Source organism: Leptonychotes weddellii, chromosome 5 (genome assembly GCF_054177405.1).
Source record: "Leptonychotes weddellii isolate Sample4059 chromosome 5, ASM5417740v2, whole genome shotgun sequence".
Taxonomy (NCBI): Eukaryota; Metazoa; Chordata; class Mammalia; order Carnivora; family Phocidae; genus Leptonychotes; species Leptonychotes weddellii.
The window spans coordinates 25,031,482-25,044,737 of record NC_138373.1 but is presented as its reverse complement, the minus strand read 5'-3'; the positions used below and the strand labels follow the sequence as shown (position 1 = coordinate 25,044,737).

Here is a 13,256-nt window from a genome sequence, read left to right as displayed (position 1 = left end):
CCATCTTTAACTGAGAAGGCCCCTGCCAAGCCTTCCTCTATCAAGAGACAGGGCTTTTTAGGGATTCCTCAAATTAAATGGATCCTAAAAAGCATCTGGTCCCATGGAAAACTACAGAATTCCCCCTCATCTGCGGGGGACATAGTCCAAAGCACCCAGTGCGTGCCTGAAACTTCGGTAGTACCAAACCCTATAGACTCCATGTTATTTCCTGTACATCCACAGCTGTGATAAAGTTTAATTTATAAATGAGGCATAGTAAGAGACTAACAAGAGCTAATAACAAATGAGAACAATGATAGCAATGGACTGTAATAAAAGTCATGTGAATGGGTTTCTCTCTCTTAAAAAATCTTACTGTCCTGGACTCACCCTTCTTCTTTTATGATGTGAGATGATAAAATGCCCCCCTGACAAGATGAAGTGAGGTGAGTGACATAAGCATGGTGACCTAGCATTAGGCTACCACTGACCTTCTGATCGTACATATGTCAGAAGGATCCTCTGCTTCCGGGCCGAGGTTGACTATGGGAAACTGTGGATAAGGGGGCGGCGTGGGGGAGCCTACTGTACCTGGGCTTTGCCACCAGCCGAAACCCTGCTATCACTTCTCCCCCCAACTATGAGCTTCTAAAGCATTAAAGAGTACACAACTCCAGAACTCTACTAAGATCTTATACAAACCTGCTGGTGAAAGGTCCTTCTTCATTCTTTTTAATTTCTTGGCCTTTTTCCTTCCCTCGGAGAGGGGTTCTGCACAGGACTCCGTCTGTTCGAGCTCAGGGTCAGAAATATCCCCCGATATTCTGGCCTCCAAGTCAGCTTCTGCTGGGCTGGGACTCAGGTTTCTCTTTCCTGCCGCACTGGTCACTGTAAGACTGAAACACAAACAGTGGAACGACATGAAAGGTTTGAGACTAACAGGAACACCAGCCTATAAAATGTCTTAATACTCTTAAGTCTGTTACCGCTTAACTACCAGCCAGCAACATGGAGAGCTGCCACCTGTACATGAAAGTCAAAGACCTCATATAGGAACTGAAGTCTAAAGGTTTCCCCGTGATGACAAGCTTATTCAGAGGCAAGTTCTACGTTATGCTTGTGTATAGACACATACGAATCTAAGCTGTTCTGAGTGCTTCGAAGAACGAATTTTTTTTTTTTAAGATTTTATTTATTTGAGAGAGAGAGTGTGAGAGAGAGCATGAGCGGGGCGGGGGGGAGGAGCAGAGGGAGAAGTAGACACCCCGCTGAGCAGGAAGCCTGACAACGTGGGGCTCGATCCCAGGACCCCGGGATCAGGACCCGAGACACAGGCAGACACTTAACTGGCTGAGCAACCCAGGTGCCCCTTGAAGAACAAAATTTTAAAGAAAATTCCTGGTTTCTGTTTTCGGAGAGATACTACAGCAGAAGAGTAGAACAGAATAGTAGAGCTGCTACAATAAAATAATAGTCTTGGTGGCACTAAATTGGAAGACAGCACTGTTACCTTCACGACTGCCTGATGGATACACAGCACAACAGAAGAATTCCTGAGCGTGTCAGCTATCACGTGGCTCATCATCTGAATACACTTACAGGGCATGTCCCACCTTCACAGAATTCTCTTCTATTCCAAAACAGTGACTTGTCAAATTTATAATTAAACCTGGCTTCACTTTTAAAGCTTTATAGGATGTGACATGTTGAATTAAATCAAATTACATGTCCTGATTTTTCCTTGAGAAAATATGTTCCCTGAAATATAACTTGATAAAAACAGAGACCGTACGGCCAATGTGAGTCCTGTCTCCTCTAAATGGGTCTTATAAATAGATTTTTTATTATAGCCCCCAAGTTATGAGAAACATTTAAAAATCAAGTCATTCCACTCAAGGGAGGCCATTCAAGTACAGAGAGGGGGCGGAAGGGGAGAGAAAGAGAGTGAATGCGCACATCCCCCTATTTAAGCCTCTTCTAAGGATGCGAATACTTAAAATGTTACATATAAAAAAACTCCGGCTACCCAGTTATCCCAGTTCCTCCATGTGAGTCCTGCACTCACATCTTCTCTGTACTTTATACTTGTTCACTCATGTGAAGAAGGAGAAGAACAAACTGTTTTCCGTGGTGGTTCTTAGCAGCCATAGGAGGCAAAACACAGGGCTCTTACGACTGGCTGACCTTCCACCTGTCCTCTTCTTCACGTACATCATACACACTTCTCTGAAACATCTCTTTTATTGAGGGGATATAAGGAAAAGGGGGGATACCAGTGGTAATATTTGGGGGGTATTAAAGATTCATGCTAAAGTTTACTGTTTAAAAACTGATAATACCTTTAAAAAGTTTTCTTTTTAAAAGTATTTTATTTATTGGGGGGGGGGACAAAGGGGGAGAGAGAGAGAGAATCTCAAGCAGACGCAGGGCTCCATCTCACGACCCTGAGATCATGACCGGAGCTGAAATCAAGAGTTGGACACTTAACCAACTGAGCCACCCAGGCACCCCACCTTTAAACAGTTTCCTTAAAGACAAAAATAATTTTGGCTGGTTTCTGAAAATTGGGAAAATTCAAAAAGTGTAGGAAAATAATAAGGACCCACTCTTACACCACAAAAGGGGAACAGGCCTAAAAATTCCTGTGTTGTAAATCCTGGAACCTGGTAGCCTCTGAGATATAAATGTTTAATAAAAACTCAGTTGGGACTTCGAGAAAGGCAAAGTCCAGAAATAGACCCAACTGCATATAGAAATCTAGTGTACGGTAAAGATCGTATCTCAAATTACTGGGGCAAAGATGAACTTTTAAGAAACAGTGTTGGGACAACTGGAAAAGGATAAATTAGACCCATTCCTCACTTGGCACAAAAGCATAAACACCAAACGGGTCAGATGTCTACATGTAAAAAATGAAACTCTACAGTACTACAATAAAACATGGGTGAATTCCTCCAAAATCTGGGTGCACAAAAAGGCTTTCTCACTATGACTTGCAATCCAGACGCAATAAAAAATTTACAAATTTGATCTCATAAAAATTTTTTGTATGGCAATCAGTAAGATGAGCAAAGTCAAAAGACAAATAATAAACCAAAAAAAATATCTGTAGCATAAATCACAGATAAAAGGTTAATGTTCCTGATATGCAAATAACTCTCAAACCAAAGAGAGTCATGGCAAAGCCATGAACTCACTGTTATGGAGGGGAATGTGGCAATATCTAACAAAACTACGTATTCATTTACTCTTGGACCCCGCAATCACAGTTCTCGGAACTTTGAAGACACACCTCCAGCAACGCAAAAATACATTTCACAGGTGATTCCTTGTAGCTTTCTCTGTAATTACAAAATAATGCCAAGCCAAAATACTGCCTAAATGTCTAAACACTGGAAATTGGTTAAATAAACTGTGGTACATACAATCAGTGAAGTACTGAGCAGTTACAAGAAAGAATGAAAATCTCAAAGAACGGATAGGGAATGATTTCTAGTTACAAAAAAAAAAGATGAAAAAAAGCAAAGTGCAAAAGAGCCATTTATAAACCCAGTATTCCCAATCTTCGGTAGGGTTCAGGGAAGAACTCAAATCCTGAGCTCTTTAGGAGGTTTGCTTCTGTTGTTGAATGAGTGAAGCAATTCTGAAAATACTTAGATGCCTTATAGTCCTGAGCAAATTAGTGAATACACTGATGTTGTTGGAAGCCAGACACACGAATATTAGAGTGGGGAAAGACAAGGAAGAACCCTGTGGAGATGAAATGAAACTGGAGACAGGGCTTAGGCTCATGATTTTAAAAAAATAAGTCTGGGTATACATGTGCATATTTATGCATCTACATGCATATGCATGTGTGTTCCCTCATGTATGGGGGATGTATGTGTGTATAGCCACGCACTATCCACTGAAAGGGCCTAGGAGCAAAGAAACCCCAGTAGCAGTGAACACATCTGGTGTTGACATCTTAATTTCTAATACCGTACACCCTAAAAAAAAAAAAACAGGGCTTCTCAAAGAACTGGCTGATTCCAGGGCTGGGGTAAAGGAGGCACAAAATGAGCCTGGAACATCTTGCAATACGAGAAAGCAGGAAAGTGCTGAAGATTATGAGGAGGTGTGTTGCAAGGACAGAGGCCCAGCTGGGGAGGGCTCTGACCAGCCAGGTATCTGAGCACCAAACAAGAGGCAGTAACAGATTCTAAACTACTGAAGAAAGAGGAATCCATGGGTTTACATAAGACATGACACAGAGGGAGGGAGGGAGGAAGGGAGAACGGAGAGCTCTCACAGCTGAGTACTAACTAGCAATCGGTAACGGGGAAGAGAAATGGAACTGGCAGATGATTCCTTTGCCATCCTCACATGAAAGATGGTTGAGGCAAACAGCCTCAGCAGCTACTCCACCTGGGGAGATGTTCTGCTGGAGAGGAGGCTATCTGCACCGTCTGAAAGTGTCTCCCCACACACTGGTACCTGCATCATGTGCACGGTATTGCGGTCAGGCCTGAAATGTCACCATGAAAAACATCAGACAAACCCAAATGGAAAATATCTTACTGAAAAAGAGTGGTCAGGGGAGGGGCTGGGGTTCCTCAACAATGTCACTGTCCTAGGAGACTAAAGAGATACGAAAACTAGATGCAACACATTATCACAGACTGGGCCTTATAATGGAGGGGGGAAAATGATACAGATAATACCAGATCAAATACTAACACAGGGATATGACCAGTAAAGCATCCTATCAATGTTAAATTACTGAGGCTGGTAACTGTACTGCAGGTGTATATGGAAATACCCTTACTTAGTGGACTTAGGGAAAAAGGACCATGATGTATTTAACTTCCTTTCAGATGGTTCAGAAAAAAATAAGTAAGTTGGGGGGCAGGGAGAGAAAAAGGGAGTGGGGTGCCTGGGTGGCTCAGTTGGTTGAGCGCCTGACTCTTGGTTTCAACTCGGGTCATGATCTCAGGGTCCTGATATGGAGCTCTGAACCTGGGTGCTCAGCAGGGAGTCTGTTTGAGATTCTCTCTCTCCCTCTCCCTCTGCCCTTCTGCCCCCACCCCCCTCTCTAAAAAAAGAGAAAGAAAGAAAGAAAGAAAGAAAAAGAAAGAAGGGAGGAGGGGAGGGGAGCGAAGGGAAGGGAAGGGAAGGGAAGGGAAAGGAAGGGAAAGGAAAGGAAAGGAAAGGGAAGGGAAGGGAAGGAAAGGAAGGGAAAGGAAGGGAAGGGAAGGGAAAGGAAGGGAAAGGAAAGGAAAGGAAAGGGAAGGAAAGGAAAGGAAGGGAAAGGAAAGGAAGGGAAAGGGAAGGGAAGGAAAGGAAAGGAAGGGAAGGGAAAGGAAAGGAAGGGAAGGGAAGGGAAGGGAAGAGAAGGGAAGGAAGGAAGGGAAGGGAAAGAAGAAGAAAAAAGAAAAAAAGGAAAAGAGAGGGAGGAGCATATACAGTGTGTGTGTGTGTACACAGATGGGGGCAGGCAGGAAGAGAGCACGTGCACAAAAGCAAAAAATAAATGGAGCAAAGTGTTAACAACAGACTGCATTTTCATAAAATTTTCCAATTAATTTACAACACATTTCCTAGTTCCTAGTCTGTAGTTTCTGCTCTCAAGTAAGAATCCTTTGCTTCCTAGGAAGGTCTGTTGTTTATGGGACATCCTGCCTGCAAAAGCCCTCAGATAGTGTGGAACGAGTACATTTCATATGTTTAGATATGTATATGGATGTAATATGCACACCAACAAAAAATTTTCTCAACTATCATTCTCTTAATAAAAATAAAAGCTGTGACTATGCCCCATGTAATTTAACTAAAGCAGTTCCGGATCAAAACCAGTTTTTGTTATACATGGAAAACCAGATATATGAAGTAGTGGCTTTAAGATTGTTACTATTTATACATTTTTCAAGGTACAGCTGTGTGTGTGTATGTATATATGTACGAACACTCTTGATTCATGCATGCTGACAAGATACTCCTCTATAGACTGATTTTATTTTTTTTTAACATTTTATTTTATTTTGTTTTTTTGCATCATAAGTGTACTCTTTAATCCCCATCCCTTACATCCCCCATCCTTCCACCCATCTCCTCTCTGGTTACCATCAGCCTGTTCTCTAGAGTTAAGAGTAAGTTTGTTGGTTTGTCTCTCTCTCTCCTACAGATTGATGTCAAAGGTCAAAATGAAAATCAGGCAGAACAACCTCCCATTAGTCTGAGCTCATTTTGCAAGTGGAGTTATAAGGCACAAAGTGAACTACTTCATAATGAATATGAAATGCATGCACATTTAAATCCACTGAAGAAGTGGTAATTAATTAAAAAATACAATGTTAGAGACGCAACTTGGTGTGTCACCACTGAACGTTAAACCTTGATTAGCATTTATACGGGGGATGCAAATGATAAACCATGCCCGTTACAACGACTAGGAGGTCAAACTCAGAATTGTGCCAGAAGTTAAGGTATTGATAATGCAGCAAGTGCAAATCAAATTCTTCTAGGGTAACCTATCTCCATTAACTTCTTCCTTTTAGTAGAAAAAAAGATGTTTGCTAATGGGTTACATTTACAAGTTCCTACAAATACCTTTTTCTGTAAAAGCACAAAAATCTGGCTGCCCCATGAAGTGTCCCCCTCTTTATTTTAAATGAGGGTATTAGTTATATGCAGTGAAATTCGCTCATTTCAGGTGTACAGCTTGGTTGATTTTTGGAACTGTATACAACCATGTAAACACTGGAACAATCAAGACACAGTACAGTTCCCTTTAAGAAGATTCCTTGTATGGGGCGCCTGGGTGGCTCAGTCGGTTAAGCATCTGCCTTCGGCTCAGGTCATGAACCCAGGGTCCTGGGATCGAGCCCCGCATCGGGCTCCCTGCTCGGCGGGAAGCCTGCTTCTCTCTCTGCCCCTCCCCCTGCTTGTGTTCCCTCTCTCACTGTGTCTCTCTCTGTCAAATAAATAAATAAAATCTTTAAAAAAAATTTTAGCTCTCGGTCCCATATTGAACTCGAGTTGGAAGAGGTGAGTCCAGTCTCAAAATGGAGGGCCATGATCCAAAGGAACCAGAGCAGTTGAGAAAACTGTTTATTGGTGGTTTGGGCTTTGAAACTACAGATGATAGTTTAAGAGAACATTTTGAAAAATGGGGTACACTTACAGATTGTGTAGTGATGAGAGACCCCCAAACAAAACGTTCCAGGGGTTTTGGTTTTGTGACTTACTCTTGTGTTGAAGAGGTGGATGCAGCAATGTGTGCCCGACCACACAATGTTGATGGGCGTGTAGTGGAACCAAAGAGTCTGTTTCTAGAGAGGATTCTGTAAAGCCTGGTGCCCATCTAACAGTGAAGATAATTTTTGTTGGTGGTATTAAAGAAGATAAGAAGAATATAATTGAGAGACTACTTTGAAAAGTATGGCAAGACTGAAACCACAGAAGTTATGGAAGACAGGCAGAGTGGAAAAAAGAGAGGATTTGCTTTTGTAACTTTTGATGATCATGATACAGTTGATACAGCCTTCCCTTTTAAGGCTGAATAATATTTCATCGTGCGGATATACCACATTTTGCTTACCCACTCATCTGTCAATGGACACCTAGGATGCTTCCAGATTTCAGTTGTGAAAAATACTAATATGAACATGGGTGTACAAATATCTCTTCAAGACCCTGCTTTCAATTCCTTTGGGCATATACCAAGAAGTGGAATTGTTGGATCATATGGTAAGTTTGCTTTTAGTTTTCGAGGAACCATCATACTGTTTTCATAGCAACATTCCCACAAAGAGCGCACAAGGCTCCCATTTCTCCATATCCTCGTTAACACTTGTTCTGTTCTGGGTTTTTGATGGCAGCAATCCTAATGGGTATAAGGTGGTATCTCATTGTGGTTTTGATATGTATTTCCCTAATGATTAGTGATGTTAAGAATCTTTTCATGAGCTTATTGGCCATTCGAATATCTTCTTTAGAGATATATCTATGTAAGTTCTTTGCCCATTTTTGAATCAGGTTGGTTTTTATTGTTTTTCTTGAGTTTTAGTTTCCTATATATTCTAGATAGTTATCCCTTATCAGATATAGGAGCTCATTTTGTACATGGTGTGAGGTAAGGGTCCAACTTCATTCTTTTGCATGTGGATATCCAGTTTAACCAACACCATTTACTGAAAAGACTATCCTTTCCCCACTGAATGGTCTTGGCATTCTTATTGAAAGTCATCTGGCCATATATGTGAAGGTTTATTTCTGGGCTCTCTATTCTATTCCATTGATCTCTACGACCTGTCTATAACCACACTGTTTTGGTTACTATAGTTTTGCAATAAGTTTTAAATCAGAAAGTGTTAATCCTCCAAATCTGTTCTTCTTTTTCAAGATTGTTTTGGCCATTTAGGATTCCTTGAAAATCCATATGAATTTTAGAATGGATTTTTCTATATCTGCAAAAGATGTCATTGGGATTTTCACAGGAATTGAACCGAATCTATAGATCACTTTGGCTAGTACTGAAATCTTAACAATATCAAGTTTTCAAATCCATGAATGGGGTATGGGGTATCTTTTCATTTATGTAGATCTTCTTTCATTTCCTTCAGCAATGTTTTGTAGATGGTAGGAGAGAGCCATCTCTCCCCATCTTCCTCGTCTTACAAGGACACTAATCCCACCATGAGGCCTCCATCCGCATGACCCCATCTAACTTTAACCACCTCCCAAAGACCTCATCTCCTAATTCCATCACACCTGGGGTTAGGGATTCGACATATGAATTTGGGGGTGGGGGTGCCATGATTCAGACTGTAGCACAAGGTCACCAATATTTTTTTCCATCTTTTCTTCTAGAAATGTTATAGTTTTAATTCTTACATTTAGGTCTATGGGTCATTTCAAGTTCATTATGTATATGGTGTGACTTAAGAGTAGAAGTTCAATTTTTACAAACCACTATGCAATTGTTTGAGAATTATTTGTTTTGTTTTTTGTTTTTTCAGAATTATTTGTTAAAAAAACTAACTTTGCCTACTGGATTGCCAGCACTTTTGTTAGGAATTTTAAATTTTTCCAAATTCCTGACAGTTACTAATCTTCAAAATCTGAGACCAAGAAATCAGAATTCCTGAATCATAAATTATTCTGTATTTTTCATAGCACTTTACTTCATGTTTTTAAATAATAATGAGTTATAATCATAAACAGTGAATCACTTTTCTTTGACAGGATTATATTTAAAGTTTCAGGGGTTAGCTCAGTAAAATAAGATATAATAATAAATGTATGGTTATTATTATGAACCATATAGTACAACAAAATTATATATTTCAATAACGTACAAAAATAATCTCTACCTGATAAAGGCATTTGGCAGTAGAAAACATTAAAAGAATAAAATATTAGCACCGAATGGATGCCCAAAAAGCATCATTTAAAAACTGAAAGATGTCACAAATATTTAATATTTAAAAGTTATTCTTAAATGAGATTTTAAAACACTCAAGTATTAATTGCTTGTATTAAGTATTAATATTTGTCATAAGACAAATATTCCAGATGTAGAGAAGTTTCTTTCATGTTGTGCTGATGTTGGTCAAATTGTTCTGAGTGTGTCCAAAGCAAATACAAGTTGGGCGTTAGACTACATATTGCTTCATATAAGCTCATTTCCTCTTTGAGGGATGAAAATATTTTGTCTGCTTGCCTTGATTTTGGTTTTGCTGTTAAAATTGATATTGTTTGTCCTAATTCAGATTGCAGATGAGCTGATTTCACATCAAAGTATTCCACAATGCTATTAACATCTTGCCTTTGCATTTCTTCTGTAAAAGTAATTACAAAGAACTATAGCCTTAGAGCAAATATTCAAACACTAAAACACCACTGGATTCTATTAAGATAACGTAATATTTGGGTATCCTAGCAAGGTCAACAGCACTATTATTACAAAGGAACATGTTTCAGAACTGCCAATTTAAAGACTGCTCCCAAAATTTATTATTTCTTGGAACGAGATTTGCAGGATTTTTATAAAGTGTACGGATGTTTGTAAACTCATTAATATGTTTTTATTTACAAAAATGACTCATCGTGAGGAGCACGTAGGGCTACATACACTTACAACATGGTGGCAGTGACAAGCAAGAATGACAGATCTGATCGTGGCCCCTTCTCTCCCATATGCTCCGTCCTGGTTTCAGAACTGTTGACCTTAACCTTTGACACTGATTCCACTCTTGCTTTCAACTTCATGTCAGTGGATTCCTTTGAACTGGTAATACCTATGTTGATGTTTAAACTTTAATTCCCACAGATTTTTTTTTTTTTTTGCCTTTATCCTGATTTCTTTACTGATTTTTCTCAGAGTTTGGAGTAACATAAATGTCCCTAGAAATATCAGGAAGGGATTCCTGCATGGAAACGCTGCTGGAAATAAAGAGATCACAAATGTGTGGTTGTGCTTTGGGACACTCAATTCTGTTTCGTTATCTATTTATCTTTCCTATGCCAGCACCACACTGTTATTATACCTGTGGCTTATAGCAAGTCTTAAAGACAGAGGGTAAGTTCTTCAGTCGGCTGGGAGGTTCACGCTGCTGGATAAAATAGCCACCTTTCATTTTAAAGGGTCGCCCAGTTTACAAAATTCTCTTGTTTGATACTTCGAGATGACCATTTTAAGCGGAACATGGGTTTTCATTTCCATTTTACAGGCAAGACCCCTCACCCTCGGAGTAAGTGACTTGTCCCCAGTCAGGTAGCTGGTTGGGTAGACCTGAGGCAGTCTTCCAGGTCCGGGCTCTTGGAACTTCTCCACTGTCTCCCCACCACCCAGCCCCATGTTCCCAGGGCCAGTTCTTCTTGTGCAGGTCTCCCCTGAAAAAAGACCCCCTCAGAAAGGCTTTCCCAGGCCCCCTGTGGAGACCAAGCAGCCCCTGACCCTGTAGCATTTATCCCTCTATCCTGTTTTGTTTTCCTCCTATGACTAATCTCTGTCTGTGCTTATTTACATCTTTACTTGTTGATTCTCTCTCTGCCACTACAATGTAAGCTCGGTGAGAACAGGATCTCATACCCCTTGTGGAGAATGGGGCTTCTCAGCACCTGGCCCAGGGCCCGCAGAGTCAGTGAGGCCTCTGCAGTCAAGGTTTGTGGAGTGGATGGAATAGATGAAATAAGTGAATGCTTCCCCCCTCCCCCCAAGAGCAGTAAGGCAAGTGACAAACACCAAACTGCGTATTTCCTCCTGAACTGTATGTGACATTAACATGGTTTATATTCTAGTATACAGTCAACTTCCCCACATTCCCTATTAGATATAACTAAGGGAAAGAAGGAATGTCCTTCTGTGCAAACTACCTCACAAAGCAAAATGAACTGGAAAAATCTGGGGAAGTGGGAGCTAGAAAATGCATTTTTATTGTTTTCACAAACTCTCGTACTGAATTCAAATTCCATGAGCATGACTGTTTCTGTGTCTGTGGGCATGATCTGGGTAGATAAGCGGAGGATGTTAGCTAGCCTACGCTCAATTCAGAAGGCAAGCCCGTGGAGATGGTTGACGAACGGTGACTTTTATGTCTAACAAACAATTTGAGTCTGAAAAGCAAAATTAAGATCAAATAAGGTATGTCTGTATGATAGCTACCCAGGAATAAAGGATATCTCTTGCGGAAGGAGAGTGGGGAGAAGCGGGGGGAAAGAGAAGACATGAGTACGTTGTGTAAGTATGTGGCTCAGTCCTAGGTATAAAGTTTATTTTTAAATAATAAGAGATTGGCCTAAATAAAAGAAAAATGGATTCTGCGTTACAGAGAATCAATGGCACTCAACTGGAACTTTTTACAAGAACCCAATTTGAAACTGGCTACACAATCCCCTATTGCTAACTCACGCTAATGCAACACAGCAAAGATTAACGGATGACAAACATGAGAGAAATTCATACTAATTCCTAAATAAGGAACTTATACTCAACACATAATTAGTTGAAGCTGAATTCAGAACATCTGAAATTTTCGGAGGCTGGGAGGAAATTTACTTTTGCACTAAAATTTACTTTTGTCTCTGATGAACAGATTCACTAATCAAATCAGTAATATAATGAAAACAAAACAACTCCTCCCACAGCAAAAGCCCAGCTATTTCAGAAAATAAACTGCTTTTAAAATTTTCCAGGAAGTTAACCATGACCAGTTGGACACACATATTTATCCGTAGAGGGATATAAATAACTTGACAAAGGCACAGAGAACAGGAGAGGCTACATCAGAGGACAGGATGTCAGCTCACTTTGGAGACACGCTTTGGAGATGACAAGTAGAAAGAAGAGTGCCAAAGAACTTTGCACAGAGGAGGAAACAGAAATCTAAGTGTTGTATAAAAGGCTGATGCACCCAATAGAGCCCTGCAAAGTCTCAGCAAATAACAGGCACCGGATTCCTGAAACAAGCAGGTGATAAGGACTGGGGCTATGTTAACAGGAGGAAGGGCTGTACTAGGATCCCCACTCCCATCCTTGGGAAGCCAGGGGACCAGCATTCCCCCAGGCCAGCAGCAGCTGGACAGGAGGTTTACTCTGTGGAGAAACTGACCCTCTCATGGAGGCACCAAGTCCAACAGTGAAGAGTGGGATTGAGTAGGGGAGTAAGAAGTAATGAACTAGGGAAGCAGCAACCCCCACATCCTGAGAATTGAGGCCTCCAGCTTCCTTTTGCCAATCAGTACCCAAAGCACCAGCAGTTGGGCTTACCTCCCCCAAGCTGCCAATCAGAAAATCAACGTCTAAAAAACCCTGAATCCTTAGTTAATATCACACTTAATGCAGAATGCTTTTGTCCTAAGATAAGGAATAAGACACATATGCTGGTTCTCACTATTTCTACTTAACACTGTATTAGAGGCCCTAGCCACTGCAATCAGACAAGAGAAAGAAATAAAATTTATATGGTCCACTGGACAGTGAGAAATACAGTTGCCTTTATTGGCAGCATATGTGATTATCTAAACATAAAATACCAAATAGCCTATAAAAAGTTATTAGAACTGGGATGCATGGGTGGCTCAGTCAGTTAAGCATCTGCCTTCAGCTCAGGCCGTGATCCCAGGGTCCTGGGATCGAGTCCCACATTGGGCTCCCTGCTTGGCTGGGAGCCTGCTTCTCCCTCTCCCGCTCTCCCTGCTTGTGCGCTGTCTCTCTCTCTCGCACACGCTAATAAATAAATAAAGTCTTTTTAAAAAAAGTTATTAGAATAAGCGAATTTAGTGAGGTTCAA

General features: G+C 40.7%; 1 protein-coding gene across 4 annotated transcripts in view; it reads right to left on the bottom strand.

The window, feature by feature from the left end:
- Window positions 1–13,256, bottom strand: part of PARN (poly(A)-specific ribonuclease) — a 238,436-nt gene that overhangs the window by 89,245 nt on the left and 135,935 nt on the right. For all 4 annotated transcript variants that reach the window (XM_081819997.1, XM_081819995.1, XM_081819998.1 and 1 more), the window contains exon 23: window positions 685–878. In XM_081819997.1, coding sequence (XP_081676123.1) covers window positions 685–878 — 194 coding nt within the window. The remainder of the gene's footprint in view (window positions 1–684; window positions 879–13,256) is intronic.